At 44.5% G+C, this 21,508-nt stretch overlaps 4 protein-coding genes across 5 annotated transcripts; 3 read left to right on the top strand and 1 right to left on the bottom strand.

Moving 5' to 3' along the window:
* Positions 1-2,146: 2,146 nt before the first annotated feature.
* On the top strand, positions 2,147-5,633 carry LOC131882889 (uncharacterized; the record flags this gene model as incomplete). The annotated part of the gene is given in 4 exon segments (XM_059230171.1): positions 2,147-3,364; positions 3,446-3,679; positions 4,636-4,830; positions 4,901-5,633. Coding segments are annotated over 4 exon segments (2,001 nt in total), but the record flags the coding sequence as incomplete, so codon positions are not given.
* A 55-nt stretch (positions 5,634-5,688) lies between these two features.
* Positions 5,689-10,720, top strand: LOC131882888 (S1 RNA-binding domain-containing protein 1-like). 2 transcript variants are annotated; one of them, XM_059230169.1, is made up of 8 exons: positions 5,689-5,817; positions 7,901-8,094; positions 8,160-8,842; positions 8,912-9,055; positions 9,276-9,552; positions 9,630-9,841; positions 9,908-10,112; positions 10,170-10,720. In XM_059230169.1, exons 1-8 carry the CDS (start codon positions 5,707-5,709, stop codon positions 10,660-10,662), a joined length of 2,319 nt encoding a protein of 772 aa, XP_059086152.1. In that variant the 5' UTR covers positions 5,689-5,706; the 3' UTR covers positions 10,663-10,720. The 2 variants fall into 2 exon arrangements, with proteins under 2 accessions (XP_059086152.1, XP_059086153.1); XM_059230170.1 differs by lacking the exon at positions 5,689-5,817 and adding an exon at positions 7,445-7,581.
* On the bottom strand, positions 10,665-15,217 carry LOC131882887 (uncharacterized). Its single transcript, XM_059230168.1, has one exon. The coding sequence runs from the start codon at positions 14,981-14,983 to the stop codon at positions 10,760-10,762; it is 4,224 nt and encodes a 1,407-aa protein (XP_059086151.1). The 5' UTR covers positions 14,984-15,217; the 3' UTR covers positions 10,665-10,759.
* Positions 15,218-16,132: 915 nt separating this feature from the next.
* Positions 16,133-21,497, top strand: LOC131883425 (glutamate receptor ionotropic, kainate 2-like). Its single transcript, XM_059230900.1, has one exon. It carries the CDS (start codon positions 16,309-16,311, stop codon positions 18,124-18,126), a length of 1,818 nt encoding a protein of 605 aa, XP_059086883.1. The 5' UTR covers positions 16,133-16,308; the 3' UTR covers positions 18,127-21,497.
* The last annotated feature ends 11 nt before the right edge of the window (positions 21,498-21,508 follow it).

Here is a 21,508-nt window from a genome sequence, read left to right on the forward strand (position 1 = left end):
AACTTTTAAAGCAATAACATTAAGAAAAACGAGTTTGGTGTGGGACTGGGACGCATTTAAACTCGGTGTTTTGCAACGGAATTGAAGGTTCAAAATTCTGCCGCAGTGGTGCGCTGAACTCACTGTCGTACTCTTCTAATACAGGGCACGGCACTAGGTCAGCCTTAGACAGTAAATCTTCGTTTTATTTCTCTGCGTAAGTGTCTGTCCTAAGAACAAAGAAAAATACATGCCTTTAATCCTCAATATTCTGTTCTTATTGCCTTTGTCAATTAAAGTGAAGATTTGGCGGCGTCAATATGTCCACTGTGACGTCGTCTATGGTTGGAGTTATTTTGTTTTTAATTTGACAGAATGATGTCTTCTGAATGAACATTGACTTATTGGTCTTTGACAAAATCTGATATAGTGCTCCATATCATTTTTTTATTGAAAATAGTCTTCAAACATCCATAGTTGTATCCTCTTTAGTATGGCATGGAAACTGCGGTATCGCTTTCATTTTCCTCGTTTTAGCCCTCGGGAAGTGGTTGACTTTTCAATACAGTGGCGCGCTCTAGTGGCTGCATATGAAATCTCTCACACGTAACCCGGAAAAAGAGCCTAAAATAAGAACGCTGAATATCTATATCGAAGTGATTTGAACAATCCCAATCGATCATTCGATCATCGACTAGGGAGGCTCTTGGCTTGCTTTCTAGGAAGTTCGTGATGTAGTAAATGTTTGGATGAAACACATTCCCTGTCAATAGATTAGTAATTGGCCCATGCATTTGGCTTGTTGAGCTGATGTTCGGAGGAAGGCAGGACACATATCTGGTCACCAACGTCACCAACCCTTGGTTGTCTTTGGGTGTTGATCGGTGTGATGATATTGCTCTCAAGTCCACAGAGTGACCAGCTGAGAACTGACACAGGCTTAAATGTCTCGTCAGCTGAGGAATGTCGGCGGATGTACGGTACAGCAGTGATTATCGGAAAAGAAAACTATGTATTTGATAGCCGGGTCTCTCTTGGCACGTGTTTTTTTCAATGGTTTCTATCAGTAATTTCCCCCAAAAAATNTTGGTTGTCTTTGGGTGTTGATCGGTGTGATGATATTGCTCTCAAGTCCACAGAGTGACCAGCTGAGAACTGACACAGGCTTAAATGTCTCGTCAACTGAGGAATGTCAGTGTTGCCAATATTCAGAAATCGCTTTCAACATTACACTTGAATTTTCTTACCCTGTGAGGCTGAAACTTGAAGCACGAACTTCTAGAACTATGGGCTGAGAATGGGCTTCTCGCTAAATCGGTACTGACCACTTGGTGACTTTGCACCTACGACGAATTTCACCCAAAACCAAGCTCATCCTCTCCATGTGGAATCTATTTACGTAGATATTTCTCGTTCTGAGACAAATGATGCTTCGAACATCGCACTAAATGAACCAGCTAAGTAGAAACTTCCTAATTGAAATCAAGTTATTTTGGCATGGGTCATTCAAACTTCCCTCGTCAAAAGCTGGCTAAGACCAAGCCGAACATTCACGTTGGAGTATATAATGGTATTGATTACCGTGTATGAATTTGAATACTTTTCCCGAGAACCCTATCAATGATTTTGGGCACAAATTTGAAACAATATGGTACATCTTTAATCTGAAAGCTGATTGGCCATACAATAGACTAGAGAGTGGAAGAACACAAGCCATTGGATCATATCAGCAATAAGTAAAAAAAAAGCCATCCGCTCAATACCGGAAGTGTACGTACGTAGGCAGTGACATACTTTTTCCACCCACCAATCACTCTGTAACAACTGTAACAACTCTAGTATCTAGGAGATCGACTTCCCCAAAGATGCCATTAGCACAACTCGCTCCTTCCATGAATGGCAACACTGGACGTTCCCAGGAGTGTCGATGGTCGACATCTATCAGTTTTTTGGGATTACCGTGCGTGAACAACTTGTGTAGTGTGGCCACACCCCAGGGCCCCCCGCCCATTACAGCCTCGCTCATGTCAGCCTGACTCTCCCGGCCCGGAAAATGTGGCTCCTACCCTGGGCCTTCCTGGCCTTGAGCCCGGTGCAAGGCCAAGAACCTAGCTTACCCACCACGACCTTATTCTATCCTCTGGAGGCATCCGCCCAACCCGCACATCCCGCCCAATCCGCCCCATCCTCGCCCAGCGCTCGAAATCGGACCTGCTGCCTTTATAACCCTCGAAATGAGAATGGCCTTTGTTCGGATGTCCAAGGCTGCATCCTCCGATTCCCGCACAATGGCACACTTTACTCGCCCTTAATCCGACTGAAGGCCGACAACTTGACGACGACCGTGGCCGAGATGAATCCAGCCTTTTGCGAGGTGGTTCACGACTCGAAACCCTCGCTCCAGACCGACCTGACCGACCTAGCTCCGGCTGAGGCGTGTTTAGGCCAATTTGAGTTGAATACCCTCCTACCCGAAGAGGATGAGGTGGCGCCGTTTGAGTTACGCCCCTACGTCTTTCAAGACGCCTATTCTTCCCAGGGTATGCCTGGGATTGATGTCCAAATCGGCGATGACAGTCTCCGAGGTCATGAGAGTTTCAGGATGCGCATCCAAAACACGGCCTTATGTCCGGAAGATGCGGATCAGTTGGCCCAACATCCGGATTGCAAACCCCGATGTGTGGAGATTGAAAAGAGCCGGATGATGGTCCAACCTCGGGCCAGGTTGAGCTATGATTGTGAGGTCGGGTTCTATGTGAACCAGGATGATCACGTGGTCGTGACCACGGGTCAGACGTATCAGATTGACTTTTGTAGCGGGTTGAGGGGCCAAGAACTCACGTGTAGCTCGTTTTACTTCGCCATGCCGAATGTGGAACACATGCCGCCGATTTTGCCTTTGCTGGATCGAACCGCCCTCTTGTTCCAAAAAAGGATTGCCGTGACATTGCCCGTGGAGAATGAATATACGCAGGTGGAGGTTCTTCGTCGTGAGGAATCCGAGGCTGAACCGAAACTCTTTCACACGCAGGAAGTACGCGGAAAGCGTAATGCCAATTTCCATGATATTTTGAAGCCGGGATATTACAGTATCATATTGAAGAGCGATCGGGATGATTTGGACCATCTAGTGGCCGAATTCCATGTGCCCGATCAGACTGGGTCCATCTTGGGCTTGGTCCTCTTGTTGTTGTTCGTCATAGCAGCCATTTTTTTCGGGGCCTACACGTACAAACGTTACCAAACGGTGAAACAGTCTAATCTTGTGAGTCCGAATCGACTTTTAGAAGCTGAACGAATCTCGCCCAAGAGCGTTTTTATCATCACGAATGTGGACAATCGGCATCATATCGATATTGTGTTGTCCTTTTCAAAATATCTAAAGGTGAGTTCGTGGATGAGAATGATGATGAGATTGAAATATGGATAGATGGATGATTTATATTCGAGTATGATGCTTTTTCAGAATCATTGTGCCGTGGGCGAGGTCTATTTTGCGTTGGATCCGAAGACTGGGATTAATTCTCACCCCCAACATGATCCGTGGAAATGGGCTCAAGATGTGGCCGATAAGATGGGCTCTTTGGACAATTCGTGCTTGGTGTTCATTGGTGCCCCTCCCTCAACCATGGGATTGTGCATCTACAGGGACTTACCCAACAACCAAGCTTTCGTGAGCACAAAGTATTTGAAGAATATGGTAAGCCACATGTCATCCCATCAATTATTAATTTCATTTGATGAAGTTGGAGTTTATGATTGGATGGAAAGAGAACCCGTCTTGATTCATATCAATTGGAGATGTGTTTCTGTTGGCATTAAATCGAATTAAGATAATGATTTCAAAGCAGTAATCATTTGAAGCCCTCCATCTCTTGAATCATCGCCAAATACCTTGTCCAGTATGAATAGATTGGTTTTTGTTGCAATGAAGTAGGAATGGATCTTCCACCTCGTTTGCTATTTTTGATACCCAGTCAAAGTTATTGACATTTCCTCACAAATCGAGTTATTCCTTATTGGAATGCATTACCATTGAACCTGCGACTGTCTGATTCCGTCAGCGAATTCAAAGTAGGGATAACTTGGGGTTACAGGAAATTTTCATTAGCATTAATAGCTACAAACAATACTCTAATCATCTTCAAGTTTGAGTCGATTTCGAGGTTTGGGGTGGGTGGGTGGAGGAATCCAATTTTCTCCCGAGATATCCATCAAAACAGCCTATCTAAATGCCAAATAGACGCCTATTTATCTCAATTTAAGTCATAAATGAACCCGTAAACATCTGTTCCACGAGACAGAAGTTCCCATTCGAGTAACTCAAAAGTGAAGAGGAGGGAGTCTCCAAGAATTGTTCGAACTTGAACTTGGAAAAAAAGTCATGGCCTTTTACCATATTGTGAGAACAAATGTAAGCCTTGAGGAAACTTTTGCTGGCCGTCAGTGTGATGGATTGGGGGCCGTCACATTTATGGGTTTCTTGCGAAGTGAACTAAAAGGCCACAAATAGTGCTAAGATCTCATCTGACCTTCAACTGAGTTGCTCTTAAAGAAACTTTTTTCTTCGCTCACGTCCTCGATTCTTGTAGTGTTCGTGTTTAGAAATTAGATATGACTAGAGCGTTTCCAAATTTTCTCTTTCGTCTTCTTTAGTGTGACGAAGATCGTGTGGCTATCGTTCAATTTCCATATTCGGATCCTGACACAATTCCCAATTTGGTTCCGCCCCATATTCGGGCCAAGCCCTGGAATCTGCCCAAAGACATGAACTCCTTCTTATGCCAATTGTTGGAGATCAAGAAGAGAGAGCTGTACCCGTGCATTCGGCTCCCCATCGTTCAACCCCAGGTAAGTTTCAAGGCCTATGCACGCGACCATCAATCACGATTGATCACCGACCTTCGTGTTGAACCTGTAGGTTGTGCCCCAAGATATCGAGAAATTTCCCGGGGGTCGGGAAATGCTGGAGAACATCAGTAATCTCGCCGCCAAGGCCGACCGTCACAAGGCCGAACTGAAGGCCGCCACCTCAGCTACTCTCAACGGTGGAGGGGCTGGTTCGACCTTGTCCCGAACCACGGAGTTCTCGACGTTTTCAGACTCCGAAGAGCGTGGCCTTTTAAGGTCACAAAAGGCTGCTGACGCGAAACCCGATCGTCATCGTGTAGAAGAGGAACCGATCAAGATTGAAATCGAGCCTCACATGTTTAGTTTGCGTGGAGAGAGTGCCCCTAAGCGAGATCAAGCTGTCGATCCAGAGTTCCTGACCTGAAACGGACGTATATAGCTGGACCCTTTTGTCAGAGGATGAGTGATCCGTGGATTGTTCCAAGTGTTGCTATGAATGCTTTCTTTATTGTACAGCTCAATCGATTCCTTTGAGACTCAAATGACGACGTACACACATGGATAGTGGGCGTGTTGGAGCAATTGTAATCAGATTCGATGTCTCTTCATCGCCCCTATCCCTAGTCTCTGGATGTTTCCTGTTATTTGGCATATTTCAGCTACACGTTGCAATGCCAGCCAGTAAATTACACTAACATTAAAGATAGCACTACTATTATATCTTCTTCTTATTGCAAGCTACCCGTCAATTTTGCTAATATTCTTGTCATGATAAGAAATAAACGTCACAATATGCAAATGCAGTTGCTAATGAGTGGCCCTTTTCCATAAATTTACCGTTTCCTTCATTTCAGGATTTCCATAAAACACGGAGCTATGCCGCCGAAACGTGTGAAAAAAGAGACCGCAATTGCAAAGCCATGTCAGTCTGATGTCACACCCCCTAAACGTGCCAAACTCATAGACAAAGCATTGCCCCTAGGGAAGGTACTGATTGCTTCTCTTCTCATTATCCTTCACGATCAGTTATATTACATTGCAGAAAGGCGCAAAAGGGCAAAACATGTAGCTTGTGGTTATATAGATTCGAAACACCCAGAAGCGCTAAAAAGTGCTGTTTTTAGGCCAAAGTTGCAAGTACTGAAGGAAAAAGCAGACATAAGTACGCAAGCGTGCTGATAATTAAATGTCACTATGATTAAGTGAATGGACAGGGCCTAAGCCCAAAAGTTCAATCGGAAACCCAACGTAGTGTGTTACAAATGTCATCATGTAATATTGTAAGTTAATTAGTATTTAGACCTCTAATTTTTTTGTCTTTTTTGGCGAATATTTTCTCAAAAGTTGAGAAAACACGAAAAAAAGTTGAGTTGTGAAAATGTCCAAAAAAAGGCGCAAATATGTAAAAACAAGTTGCAATAATGCAAAAAGAATTGCTACAATGGGAAAAAGGTCGTTTTTAGTAGCCCTTTTTAGCCTCTTTGCTGCATTTTTGTCTGTTACGAAATCTAGGCACCCAATTGTATTTACTCAGGCTATCCATTTATTTCTCAAGAAATCGTGTTTTTTTTCTTGCAATGTTCGACATTAGGGCACTTTCTCAATTGAAACAAATGTTACCGTAAACAAGCTACTCTCTTCTGGAGCCTACAGTATTTTGTTCACAAAATAACTTTGGGTCGGATCAAACCCACGACGGCAGATAGATGTAGCTCAACTGCAAACCGAAAACAAGGAGTGAGTTTAATTTGATATATTCAATTTGTTGATAAACCAAATATTATTTCGAGTTTAAGTGTCAACAACTAGACAAGTCATAATCTTTCATTTTGATTATGCCGCGGATTACATTTTTTGCAACGGTTAGTAAAGCTAATGAAAACCCAAACGAAAAAAAATGGTTGAAGATCCTGGCTGAGGATTTAATCCTTCATCTGATCATGCTGCACAGAAGTAAACAAAAGGTCCAAAATAAGGACAAGTTCAGAAGGAAACAAAAAGAGCCAAAAGACGATGAAAGGGCAGAAAAGTCATAGAATTTGAAAAAGAGTGAGAAAAAAGTTTTGAAAAGAGTCGAAAAAGTGGAAAAATGGCTTAATTGTGAAAAAAGTGGAAATTTGGCCAAAGAAGTTTTTTTGAGGTTTTAACTTTTTTTCGAGGTCTACTAATAATCCTATGGCAGATCTGTCAAAAACAAAAATAATGGACATTAATTGTTCAATTGATCTCATTACCGATTAGGCTCGCTACAATATTTTTCTAGATTAGGTATAGGGGGGACTTTCCCGAAAACTGCTCTAGTATTTCATCACCTTCTCAGTAATGATTTGAGTCGATCAGTCGTCAAACAGGGCATTCATTCACTGTGTCAACTTTAAGGTCCTTTTTTAAATCTTAGATAGTGTTTTGCCTTTTCTGGACATAGACCACTGACTGAACAAAGTGTAAATTGTATCATTCAGGGATTTGTACAAGGGAGCGTATGCTTTCTCAAGGTACTTATCCTTCGATACTTTGACCGTGTTTGTAAACTTCTATTTTCTTATTTGGGTCTCCTTTGAAAGTCAAGTCTTCATTAGCACCGTTGTCTCAAACTCTTGATTGAATAGATTAAAAAAAGTTCTAATTAAGAAACGAATCGAACATCGACGCGACGGCGTTTTGGGGGATACTTATCAAGGAGGGAAGTGCCAAAAGAACAAAGAAAAGTTGGAACAATCTCTCAAGCCAAAAATGTCTGAACCACTACTGGTAAGACTGACAAAGATTATAAAAGATTTTGTTATCAAAAATTCAAAATCAATAAAGTTCAGGTTGCTTTCAATAAACCTCTCATCGGACACGTTCGCTTCGTTCTCCGTTCAAGAATCTGATCAAATTTTGGATGAAATGTTTTCTAGATCTTCATATAATCCTTGGCATAATTACTTCTTGGGCTCTAATAACGTCTTTTAGCTCACCTCCTACATGATCTACGATTTAAGGTTTTGATAAAATGACATGTTAATGAAAAGAGAAAAAAAGCGTTTGTTTGTGCGGAGTATCTCAAAAAAAAATTCGGTATTTTAAGACCTTTCAATGGTCACCTGTGGACGTGATCGCCGAAGAGTTCTGCGAAGGAGATGTGGCCCTCTCCGACACAATTTGTTCCATGTTCGTCGAAGGTTGCTCAATTCCATTTATCTCCCGATACCGACGAGAATGCACCCAAGGGAAAATGCCGGATGAACTTCGAAACATGCAGGAAGCATTCTCTCAATTAGAGTAGGCTGTGAAATAGTATTGTTTGCAAAAAGAATTTCAGTTAATCAGCAAAATTCATGCTCCAGGTTGGTTCAATCCAAAGCTCTGACATTGGCCCAGACGCTTTCCAAGGATCCCAAGGTGACCCCGAAAGTGATTGAAAATATTGGAAGAGCTAAAACCATCGATCAGTTGAGCATCATTACAGCTCCTTTTACCAAAGGATCCAGCAAGACTCTGGCCGAAAAGGCCAAGGAATTGGGCTTGGAACCACTGGCAAGCTCCGTCATGAAGAGAGAGGATTTCAATCTGACTCAGTTTATCAAGCCTCAGGTTGAAGGTCTGCAAACTCGCGCCAATGTCCAGGAGAATTTGGTCCAAATCATTTCCAATTGGATTGGCCATAGTACTAAGGTCCTTGAATTGACCTCGAGATTGGAGTCATATCAAGGAGCTAAGGTGGTCAGTTCGAAGGCCAGAGCGACCAAGGCTGCTGAGGCTAAGAAACTGGCAGCCAAGGTGGATGAAGACAAATATGAAAACTACTTGGCATTTAAGAAGGATGTGTGCTTCGTGGATACTCATCAGGTCTTGGCTCTTGTTCGAGGTCAGAAACAAAAGGTCTTGTCCGTCAAGATCGAGCTGCCGCCACAAGTTGAGCAGCATTACATCAAATTTTGCTCCAAGATGTTCGGAGGGAACTCCCAAAGCCAAGATTTTCGGATCGAGACAATGGGTTTGGCCATTAATGACAGCTACGATCGCTTCGGTGAGTTTCAATTGATTTGGAGCTGATTGAGTAGCCCAATAGGTTCATAAAGACAGTTTCTTGTTCCAGCCAAAGGTCGGATGATCAGAAATATCTGGTCCAAACTAACTGATAAAGCGCAGAAAGATTCGATTGAAGTGTTCTGCAAGAATCTAAGGCAACTTCTTCTCATGCCATCATGTCCGAATACTATTATCTTGGGCTTGGATCCAGGTAATTTATGCTATCCAACCACGTAGGTGATGTCGTCAATTCATTGAGTATTAGACAAAATATCTACTTGAATGAGTGTTAGAAATGAGTAACACCGCTTCGTTATTTTAGAGGGACACACTTTAGTGCTACAGACAATGATCATAATATTTCTGGCTTGAATTTATGGTCCATGTACATCTAATAGGCTAACCTGATGATTTGATCTTCAATGTCGCAGGATATCGGCAATGTAAATACGCCGTAATCAGTGAGACCGGTGAAATTGTCGACTACGGCGTGTTCCGTTTTACGTTTCCAAACGTCCCTCAACGAGTTCTTGACCAGTTCGTGGAGGTAGTGAACGACCACAGTGTGACCCTGATAGCTCTTGGCAACGGCACAGCGTGTAGAGAAACCGAGAAGGTCGTGTCGGACGTTATTCAAAGCGGTGAAATTAACGAGGACTTGGAAATCAAATACTCCATTGTCAACGAACAGGGTGCCTCCATTTACAGGTAATTCACAGAAAAACAAGCAAATTAAAGGTATACATGTTAGATAAACTTTTTTCGCTTCTTATCCATGTTGGTAGCTGCTCAAAACTGGCGATGGATGAGCATCCGGGCTTAGATCCTCTTTACATAAGTGCAGCTTCCATAGCTCGACGCGTGCAAGATCCGTTGTCCGAATACGTGAAGATTGAGCCCAAACATCTTGGTATTGGGATGTACCAGCATGACTTGTCTGAGGCAAAGTTAAAAAAGAATCTGGAGGAAATCATGACCGAGTGTGTCAGTTTCGCCGGTATGTGCTTGAATTTCAAAGCCGTATCTGATTCCCATTGTTCTACTTATGTTCTTTGTTATCTAGGTGTGGATATTAATTTTGCATCTTGTCACGTTTTGGAAAAAGTGGCTGGGCTATCAAAGAAAATTGCAAGCGATATCATAAAATGGCGAGAGAGCAACAAGGGGTTCACATCTCGAAAGGAGTTGAACTCGATTAAAGGAATTGGTCCGAAAACTTTCGAGCAATGCGCTGGATTTGTTCGCATTTTCCCTAATCGAGGAGAAAGGTGCATTGACCAATTAAACGATTGCGATTTTGTATTTTAATGTTTGTTCATATCTAGGCCCAATTTGGACGCATATTTGATCCATCCGGAGTCCTACGAGTTGGCCAGAAGCATCATCAAGATTCAGGACCTCTCGGAAAGTCAACTTGGAAGCCAAAAGTTTCAAGACCATTTCAAGGCATTAATGACGCACGACAGTATGATGAAACGGATCGCTCAAGCCCTGAACAAGGATTTATCCACAATTGAACTTATCGTGGAAGCATTTTCTCAACCCTTGCGATTCGATATTCGTGATACCATGGACAAGCCCGTTTTTAAGACAGGAGTCAGGTCCGTTCAAGACCTAAAAGTTGGAGCTCAATTGCAAGGTGTGGTCAGCAATGTCACAAACTTTGGCGCATTCGTTGATATTGGCGTTTCTCGAAATGGGTTGATTCACCAAAGCCAGATGATGAAAAAAGAGCTGGCTTTGGGTCAAAAAGTAACTGTAATGGTTTTAAGCGTGGAACCTGAACGAGGCCGAATAGGACTGAAACTACTGGCTTGATGTGTTCTGATAATTCCCATAAATCTATTCTGCGTAGTAAACATAAAGTTCGTGTAAAGACATCTTTCAATAATCTTGAATTCAACAATGAAAGGCATCAGTTCTGTCCATGGACTCTGAATCGATAAAGGCACGTGTAGTTCATGTTCCCGTGGTTGGAGAGAATTCGGAGCTCTACAAATCTCAGTCGCATTTCCTCCTCAAGGTTAAGACTAGAGTCAAAGAATTGGTTGGACTCGCCTTCAAGGACGTAAGTGAAATTGCCCAATTGAATTGGGTCCTGGTCATGGAGTTCTCGGAGACCCAACACTTGAAAGTCCTTGGGAGCAGAGTCTAGACGTCCGTTTGGAGTCAAATTCCGAGGAATGTGTTCCATGGAGAACTTTTGAGGCTTCAAGGGTCGGGACAACTGAATGACTAGATATCCCTGAGATCCTTTGAAAGCCCAACATTGCCCGGGAATGAGTCCATTTTGAATGGCAACTCTGGGGCCCCAACTGAATGTCCAGAAGGGGATACCAAAGAGACTTAGACGGCGAGCTCGACTTGTGTAGGTTTCAGAACATCTGATGCTCACCACACTCGCTCCAGCACTTTCCGCAGCATAATCGAACAATCCCGTTTTGTCAGCATCATATTTGGCGATAGCAGCCGCTACCACCTTTGCAACTTCTTTTTCGTTGATTTTATTCAGTTGGCCCACGTTGAGATTGATCAAGGTCTGAATTTCTTCTAAAACTTGGGCTTTGGCTTGTTTTTTCAACTCGTCTCCTAGAAGGATGTTGAAGTCATTAAGAACTTTCGCCTTAAGATCTTTGATTGCCGGGATGAGGTCTTGCGTCGTGGCCAGATTTTGGTTGAGTAAACCTAGAGCTTCTTGATATGACTCGAGATTTTTCTTTCCGGCATGCGAGATCCACATTGGGAAATCTGCTTTGTTACAACAATCCCGAATGCGGTCATTCGACATGATGAAAAGTTCTTTTAAAGCGGCCAATTTGGTTAAAAGTTTATCCTTGTGTAGATAGACATCTTTGGTAAGGTTTTCATCCTCCATTGTGTGGTCCAGATTCAGATCTCTGATTTTCAGAGAAAAATCTGGGGTTTCTATTTCAAACTGTGGGTATTTCCCATCGAATGATGTTTCATCCAGGGATTTGATCCCAAGGAAGCTTTGTGTCTGCTCTAAGTCACTTTGAAACTTGGTTTCCCAATCTGAGATGCCCTTTTGTAAGTAATCATTCACTTTGGTCTCGAGCATGTTCAAATTTATCAAGCGTTGGATCTTCACATCAATGACATCTATTTTTTTGGTCTCACTCGAATCCTCTATCGGTACAATGTCCATGTGAGTCAACCAATTCCAGGTGCCCAAGAGAGGAGCAAATAAGAATGATAGAGCCATTCCACCCGTTTCGGTCACTTCCGAAGACATTGCACTTAAAAATGAAGTAGTTTCGGCAACCAGGGTCCCGAAATTTCCAACCTGTTCGAAGGATTTCGAGAACGGCCAAGATATCCATTCTGGGATTCGACTGATCAAGGAGAGTCCTGTTTGGCCCATAGATTCCGACGAGGTCACCCAATAATCAGATCCCGACAAAACTGCCTCGGAAATAGTTTGGCCTTGGTACCAAAACCAATTCCAAACAAAGCCAGTTACGCTCCAAATTAATTGACAAGTCGAAATCGGTAAATTCCACAGAGTAGCTCCCACATATCCCAAAGGTATTGATAGGTAATGGAAAATCTTCTCAAACCCAGAGGAAAAAGAGGCCATTCCATTTTCTGAAGCCGAGCCGATCCAAGATATTCCTTGAAAGGCTAAATCGGTAACACCAATTGGTACGGACGTTATTGATTCAACGATATTGATGCTAACATCAAGTAAACTCCACATCAAGGCGACGGGTGTTTCCACGATTAAACTAGCCCACGTTAGTGTCAACTGTGGCAAAGCCGCGGTTATAGATCCAATTGATACTATTCCATTCCACAAGAAAGCACCAGTTGTTGTCAAAGAATTCATAGTCCATAATGCAAAATTGACTGGATATTCGGCAAAAGTTGTCGTTGCTAGATGTGACCGTTCAAACAAGGTAGAGAAGGCGTCAAAGGCATTATCAGCGAGGTAAAGAAGCATGCGTCGAATGACAAGCACTGGAGCTTCAATGATAAAACTTGCCCATGGCAAGACTAGTGAAGGCAGCATCGGAATATTAGTGAAACCCTCGTAGGCCCTATATCCAACTGATGGTATCAAGTGAACAAGACCTTGTCCAAGAGTCAGCGGCATGGATCCCCAACTCTTCAGGGTGTTCCATGACCATTCCATTGCACTCTGGACTCCATCCAAAATAAAGTTGTCAGTCAGAGACATCAGGATCAATCTGATAGCGATCACTGGAGCTTCAATTATCAAACTTGCCCACGGGAGCATAAGTGATGGCACGGAGACAATTGCTGATGTGGTTCTGGTAGTCAGGCTTTTAGCAAAAGTCGCGCTGAATGATATTTTTTCGCCGACGGATTCACTTGCACTTCCAAGATAGGAACTACTTGCTTTTAACGAAGCCACGCCAAATAGTTTGATGTTGCTGAATAAGTGGAGCATGTGATCGGAAATCAACTCTCCCATCGACAATGGAGCTTGAACCAACGTATTGATCCAAGAAAAGAGTAAAATGGGAATGGACCATACCAAAGAAATGACCCAAAGCAATCCGTTCCATGCTCCTGAGAATACGTCCATTGTCAACTCATTTAGATATTGGGCCAAATACAGAGGAAAAGGTAATAGCACATCCAGAGCAGATTTGCCAATGGTAACACATGTCACAGGAATTGTAGCAATTTTAGTGGGTAAATTAGACACTATCTCTCCGACACTTTGAACGAAATCACTGAATATAATTGTTTTCAACCCACTCATACCCAAATTGAATGGAAGTTGGATTCCCCAAACGAGGCCAGTGAATATGTAGGACGGAATTGATACCACCAATGTGAACACGTCAAGCACCAAGAAAAGTAATGCAAGAAAGACATTGGCAACCATGTCAATCCATTCCATGACGAATTGGCAACCAGAGTATGCAATCCAACTTGCCCAGTCCATCCCGATACCAAAAATGTTTGCCAATCCAACCACAGGAAGCCGCAGAATTGAAGACACAATATCAAGCACGATTGCACCAAAATTCATTAAGTCTGTGGACGGGAACCAACTAAAAGAGATCACAGGAGCAAAGGCTTCTGCTAACCCGTCCAATATCACTGTCGTTGGTACGGCTATCCAGTTTTCAAATACACTGATTAACTGTTGTGGAAGGGATGACAAAGTATTGACGGACAGATTGAGTAAGCTACCGCTCAAGTCACATATTTGAATCCAGGCACTCCTAGAGAGCTTTAGAAGACCATTGTCAAGGTCCATTGAGATCATTCCAGCATGAAACATGACATTGCTTGGCCACTCCGCCAATTCACTGAATCCTTTGCTGATCAATACCAGCGGACTGTTGAGAATGTCTGAGGGAAATGTAAGCAGAAGAAACAGAATCAGAAGAGGTAAAAGCAATAAGAGAAACCGACGAGAATCCTCTCTTCCCGTTCCACCAGGTACCTTGGATATCACTTTTTGAATGGGTGTTGATTGAAGCACTGCCATGGGACTTTTCTTGACCTGTCTCCAAAAGTTATTAATAATATTAACAATTCTTCTGTGTCTAATAATCACCAGTTCGTCTTCATCTTCATTTCCGTCCAAATACGGCCGCTTCGCTAGGTTGGCCGGATTTCTCTTTAACAGATAAGTATCCAAAAGAGAGCACCAAGCCGGTATGGCGTACACAACAGTCCTCAACCCTTTGGCGAGCACACTATCGTATGTCTCAACCAGTTCTAAATGAACATCCGGCCTAGCCGCCCGCTCACCACTCCCCCAAAGAGGTAATCTCGCCATATGCGGCATAGGTACTTCTTTGGAGCAATGGTCAAGGTAAGTTTGAGATTCGGCATAGGTATAGCCCGTTCGGGGCGTTCTTACCCAGCCTTCCCCGTCAAATGCATCCAACCTCGGAGATCCAGGTGGTTGGTGCCCATTGACGGTCTCATTAAGGCCCCCATTTGGCATGAAGCCATTATCCTTGGATAACGACGGTTCTACTACGGCAGTACTCGCCAGTCTGGAACTTCGTCGGGAATGCCTGTGAGTGTGCGTGGGTGTGGCCCGGTCACAAAGCTGACCTTTACACTGGGAGCGCAACACAAAAGGGCTCTCGCCCCGAGGTCTTCTACCCCCGTGACTTGAAGACGCCATTGAGGGGTAGGTAGGTGTTATTGCGTGTTGTGGGTTTCTCCTCAACTGCCTTGTTCCGTTGATCTCCGTGCTCTGAACTCTCTGTTGTACTATTGCTCTCTCCTTTGATTGGCCCGTTTTCTTTGAAAATTGAAGCCTGAACACATTTTCCTTCACACAGCGTGACTATGGAGTACGCACCAAAGACTTGGAGAACGAGAAGTAGGCATGATGGGATGATGTTGAACTTCAACCGTCGGCCGGATATTCATCAGTCATAAGTCATAAGTCAGAGAGCAATGGAGGGTAATTAGAACAGCGCAACGGTTAAAACGTTGGAAATCGTTGGTTGCGTTCACTTTGACCGGAGAAGAAGACTTGAAACTCTAGACCTCATCATCGGGCGAAGGCAAACAATCCGAGTCAGATTCCCATAAGCGACCACCAGAGCGGCAAGAGACTAGGAAGCGTTAATCCTCTTATCATGTACTTGAGACATTGTCAAGAGATGTTGGCAACATTCGAAATGTTTCAAATAACGAGTCAGCATTTTCTTTGTATTCTAGAGGTGCGAGCAAGGCAAGGGTCTCGGTATGGGGCAAAGCGAAACAAACGCGAGGAAACATTTTTCTCGCAGCCGCAGGTCATGAAATATCCGTTATGGATGATGATGGCTTGAATCATGATCAATCACTCAGATATGCAGAAACTACCACGCATATTTCCAATTTCGTGTTCATGAACGAACGTCGGTATTCACATTATACGTTTTTTTTGCTGTATTTTCTGTTTTATCTGCACACCTTTAACCCTCCGTAAAATCAATGCTGTTACGTTTAGTAACGTATGCTACTATGTTTCATATATTGCACCAAGACAATTTTCTACGCCGATTTATGTCCAATTGACATGACACTCTTTAGTTCTTTTAACTGCAATCATTTATGAAAGAGGAGCATTGTAACAATAATTCCGTATGAAGCATTGCTATGAGGTGCTTGGTTCAATTCACAGAAATAAATCATTAATGGATTACCCCTACTTTATTGGCACATTAATACCAATCTACCAATCACCACCGAGGATGAGCACTTAAGGCAATGTAATAAAAAGAAGCTGCTCTTGCCTCAAATCATTCATTTAGTATCAGACTGTTGGTTTATTCTGTATTACAATACATTGTCAAACTCAACGGCAATTACAACATTAAAAGTCAATCTATCTTCAAAAGTAGACTAAATGATTTGGCTTGCATTTAGCTGGAAGCAATTAGTATTCATGGTGTTCCTGAAATTAAGCCCAAGAGCAATTGACTTTTCAATCCAGTCACGGTGTTGTATTTGATCATGGCACTTCTACACAACAAAAGAAGCTGGTTGTGTTGGAATTGCGCCATTCAGCTTCTCCTTGTTCATGTTATCTTCACGACCAAAGATACCAGCTTCCTCAAGGATGTGTCGGACTTATGGAATCCCAAAACAATTGTGTTTTTTCCGCCAGATGGAGACATTTCCAATCTGCCAATGTCAATTTTCCAAGATCCCCCTTTGGAACATGGAGTTGATATCCAGGAGAGCCCGTGGAACACATCAACTTGCATTGGCTTTGGCTTGCTTGTGACAACATTCGACCCAATCTTGATATCTCCACTCCTCAGATTGAAGTGCGACATTTTGTTCCTCATTCCAGGAACATTTTCAAGATTGGAGCTTCTTCGACCTAGACTGGACAGCACTTTGTATTCATATTGGAATAGTGAGGGCAACATCTCGCTTTTTGAACACTATTCTATTGGGAGTGGGCCGACTAAAAGCGCCTACATTGGAAATTGGAGCAATGAAACGGGATTAGATATCTCCATTCCTTACATTTGGGAACGACGTAGAGACCTCTCGTCACTCCATCTTCGAACAACGGTCATACAATCGGAGCCCTTTGTGATGATCCATGGAGACCCAAGTAGTGAGGGTTTTTTGAATGTCTCGGGACTCTTCATTGACACTTTCAGAGCACTTCAAGATCGCTTAGGATTTAGCTACCACGTGGTTTCGACAATCGATGGCAATTGGGGAGGCTTGGATGCTGAAGGCCGTTGGAATGGAATGGTCGGGATGCTGGTGAGAAATGAATCCGACGTCTGCATCTCTTCGTTGTCAATTACTCAGCAACGCAATGAAGTCATCGATTATTCTCAAACAATCATTCAAGACGTCTTTACTGTGGTTGCCATCAAGAATTCCGGGCATCACATCAACGTTTGGGTGTATTTGGAGGTGTTTCGCAAGAGCGCCTGGTTTTTCATGCTCGTTTTATTGTCTGGCCTCGCCTTCACATTCTTCATCATCCAATTCCTCCACTTGGAGAATCTTCATCCGGATTCCGAACCGTTCTCGTTTCTCAATGGAGTTGCTTTAGTGTCCCTCATTTTGTTCCAAAGGGATTACTCTCTTATGAAGACGAGGCTAACCACCCGGATCCTTTTCTACATAACTTGCACTTCCTCGTTTCTGTTCTTCGCTTACTACACCGCGGTTTTGACTTCGAGTATGACCGTTCAACCACAAGCCACTCCAATAGCATCATTCCGTGATATCATTGGTACGGATTACAAACTGACCACAATTGAAAACTCGGCCATGAGCGATGCCATTCTGCTTTCCAAAGTGGGAACACCGTTGAAGACACTCTTGGACACTTCTATGGCCGATAATCCAAAGTCCTTTACAGAGAATCTGTCGTCGGAACAAATCGAAGCCCTTATCTTGGATGATCCAAAGATCCTTTTCTTTACCACTGCCATTCAGTTCCAAATACGTCCCTTCTTCAAGGTTCAACCGTTACCGCTTGTGGATCAGCTTTATGACAATCAGGGCTTTGGTTTGCAAAAGGACTCAGAGTTTTTGGACGTTTTCAATTATCACCTTCACCATTTCAAAGAAACGGGAATGCTCTACAAGAACCATGTCAAATGGATAGCTCCCAATCACGCCAGAGGCTCTAGTACTCAGAGCGAGAAAGTTGTTCTTGGGTACGAAAACCTCCTTTTTCCTTTCTTGATCTTGGCTTGTGGATGTCTGGGAGCGGGGATAGTGGTAATCGTCGAGTATGCCTTACACTCGATGTCGAAACTACTACCACAAAGGTGCTACGTTAACCGAACATAAATTTGTTCTAATTTGATTGAGAAAAAGTCGCACGCCACTAAATCTTCTCATTATCAACGAATTCAAAAACGTGATGCTAAACTTATTGAAGATGGCTAATATGAGCCGGGAATGATCCTGATGACAGATGGACTGATGGATCATATCAAGTATTCGTCGTGTGTAGCACCCCTGGATGGTACCCCTGAGTGGAAGAGGGATGACTAAAAACCGGTTGGGAAGAATGAGCTCAGTTTCCTTTTTCCGGAGGAAAATTAACTGTTTATCCTCGAGAAAGAATAAAGTCGCATTTTCCTGATTGTTCTCGCCTGAAACGGCTTTAGTGGTGACCCCGATTCTGAAGAACGGTTTCTTCAGTTGAACAAGACGCTCAACACACCCAAGAATCAACATGCCTGAAGTCCAACCGCAAAACAACGGGTTGGCTGCCGTCGGCCTCAAGCTTCCGACCTTTTGGCCAACACGTGCCAAAGTCTGGTTTGTTCAAGCCGAGGCCCAATTCGTCATCCGTGGCATTAATCAAGACAGGACGAAATGGGCCCATTCGTCTCCGCGTTGGATGAAGCCACTGGCGGCCCATCCTCGATATCTTTGAAAACCCGCCAGCCAAAGACAAGTACGAGACGATCAAAGCACGGCTCACCACCACCTTCGGCCTCTCCCTCCAAGAACGAGCACAGGTGTTACTCAACATCGGCGAACTCGGCGACCGGAAACCCTCGGAGCTCATGGACGAGATGCTGGTGCTCCTGGGTGATCAGCCCAAAAATTTCCTCTTTGTTAGCATCTTTCTCTCGAATATGCCCGTGTCTATCAGACAGCAGCTCTCTGATGTCAAGGATTTCGACGACGCCCGCAAGGCCGTTGACCGCGCCGACGCCCTGTGTGCTGCCTTGAAGGGGTTGGCCGACGTCCGGCCTGAGATCAACGTTACCGAGGAAGAAGCCGACCCCCCAAGCCTCGGTCTGTCTTCACCAAGGGTAACAATTCCGCCATCTGTTGGTACCATGAGACCCATGGAGCCGAGGCCAACACCTGCAAGCGTGGCTGTAAATACTTTGCGGGAAACGAGATGGCCGGCCGTCAGTAGCGTCGGCGGCCGGCTCCAAATCAACAAAAAGGTTGCTCTACGCCTTTGATTGTAATTCAAGGGGTCGGTACCTGGTCGATACAAGTGCCAAGGTGAGCGTCATTCCTGCCGCTGTCTATGAAAAACGCAACCGCCCTGTCACATCAACCCTCTCGGCCGCCAACGGTTCAAACATCAACGTATAAGGGCAGCGCACTATCCCTCTCAGATTCGGCCAAAAAAGCTTCAACTGGCACTTCACCATTGCTGACGTCTTTCAGCCTCTCCTTGGTGCAGATTTCTTATGCTTTTTCAACCTTCTCGTCGATATCCAAAACCAATGCCTTGTCGACGCCAACACCTTCTCTCCAATTGATCTTGGGGAAACTTCTGGCAACGTTCCTGATCTCAATTTGGTTCAGGCTGCGAACAACGATTTTGCCAGGCTCCTTTCAGACTTTCCCGAAGTTGTCGAGCTTTTCATTCAACAAACATGGCGTCGAGCATTACCTACCCACCATGGGCTTGCCTCTTCACTCACGTTTCCATTGCCTCCCTCCAGACATGTTAGCCTACGCCAAGGCCGAATTCGCCAAGATGGAGGAGATGGGAATCATCAAACGTTCTAGCAGCCAATGGTCCTCCCCTCACCACATGGTCCCCAAAGGCTCCAATGAGTGGCGCCCCAGCAGTGATTATCGGCGCCTGAATGATGTCACCACTCCCAATCGGTACCCTGTGCCACAAGTTCAGGATTTTGCCAGCAACCTCCCTGGCTGCCGATACTTCACAAAAATTGATCTCGTCCTGGGCTACCACCACATCCTGGTCCGCCCGGAGGACGTGCCCAAAACTGCCGTCATCACCCCATTTGGTTTGTTTGAGTTCCTCAGAATGCCATTTGGACTCAAGAACGCGGCCCAGGTTTTTCAGCGGCTTATGGACACTGTCCTCATGGGGCTTGACTGCGTCAAAATTCCGGCCTTGTCATCAATGTGGCCAAATGCCAATCCGGTCGCTCCCAGCTTGAATTCCTTGGGCATCGGATTTCCAAAGACGGAATCCAGCCCCTTCCGGCTAAGGTCAAGTGAGGACATCTCAAAATTCAACCGGCCTCAAACAATCAAGTGATTGCAAGAGTTCCTTGGAATGGTAAATTTCTACCACCAATTCATCCTCACAGTTGCCCAAATCATGACTCCCCTCGATGAAGCCCTTGGAGGGAAGCAAAAAGAACTCTTGTGGACTGAGTAAATGACCTTTGCGTTCAAACAAACCAAACTTGCCTTGGCCAAGTCCACCATGCTCTCCTACCCGTAAACTGGAGCCCCATTGGGCCTTGTGGACGCCTCACAAACAGCTCTGGGCGGGGCCCTGGAGCAATGGTAGAGGGGTCAGTGGCGCCCCCTAGCGTTCTGCTGTTGGCGTTTGCGACCTCCAGAACGGAAATACAGCGTTTTCGACCGTGAACTTCTTGGCGTTTACCTCACCGTTTGCCACTTCGGTTATTTTCTTGAAGGCCGTTCTTTCACTATCTTCACGGACCATAAGTCTCTTACATTTGCGTTTGCCAAGATCTCGGGAACGTGGTCGGCTCGCCAACAGCGCCTTCTAACGGCCATATCGGAGTACGCGACCGATGTACGCCATATCTCCAGAAAGGACAATATAGTGGCAGACGCTCTATCTCGCTGTCGGGTCAACTCTACCCTTCAACTCGGGTCCGAGGTCAATTCTCTACAATGGCTCGCGCTCAGCGAGAGGATGAAGAGACGCGATTCTGGAAAACGTCATGCACCAACCTTCAGCTCTGTGACGTTACATTTGGTCCAAACAGCGAGACAATTATGTGTGACGTTTCCATTGGCCAACCTTGGGACATCGTTCCGGTTTCCCTTCGTCGGCAAGTTTTCGATGAAGTTCATTCTCACGTCGGACCAAGGTTCACAATTCAACTCTTCCCTCTGGCGGGAGTTCGCCAAGGTACTCGGTATCAACGTCCATCACACAACCGCCCACCTTTCCCAAGCCAATGGCATGGTTGAGAGATTCCACCGCCACCTCAAAACTTCTCTGATTCTAAAGGGGACTGGCTGGATTTATGAGCTTCCGTGGGTACTCTTAGGCCTTCAATCAGAACTGCGCCCAAGGAGGACCTGTGGCGTCCCTGGGTTGGGTGGCACCCCTGAGTAGAAGAGGAATGACTGAAAATCGGTTGGGAAGAATAACCTGAGTTTCCTTTTCCGCAGGAAAAACAACGTTTGATCCCCGATAAAGAATATAGTCGTATTTTCCTGATTGATCTCGCCTGAA

This window comes from Tigriopus californicus, chromosome 7 (genome assembly GCF_007210705.1).
Source record: "Tigriopus californicus strain San Diego chromosome 7, Tcal_SD_v2.1, whole genome shotgun sequence".
In the NCBI taxonomy this organism is placed as follows: Eukaryota; Metazoa; Arthropoda; class Copepoda; order Harpacticoida; family Harpacticidae; genus Tigriopus; species Tigriopus californicus.

Excerpts from the sequence above, each read along its gene's own strand:
- LOC131883425 (XM_059230900.1), top strand. The coding sequence starts at position 16,309 with ATGGCACTTCTACACAACAAAAGAAGCTGGTTGTGTTGGAATTGCGCC.
- LOC131882887 (XM_059230168.1), bottom strand. The coding sequence starts at position 14,983 with ATGGCGTCTTCAAGTCACGGGGGTAGAAGACCTCGGGGCGAGAGCCCT.
- LOC131882888 (XM_059230169.1), top strand. The coding sequence starts at position 5,707 with ATGCCGCCGAAACGTGTGAAAAAAGAGACCGCAATTGCAAAGCCATGT. Across the intron at positions 9,056-9,275 it reads TATCTTGGGCTTGGATCCAG|GATATCGGCAATGTAAATAC; the intron begins GTAATTTATGCT and ends TCAATGTCGCAG. Across the intron at positions 9,842-9,907 it reads CGAGTGTGTCAGTTTCGCCG|GTGTGGATATTAATTTTGCA; the intron begins GTATGTGCTTGA and ends TTTGTTATCTAG.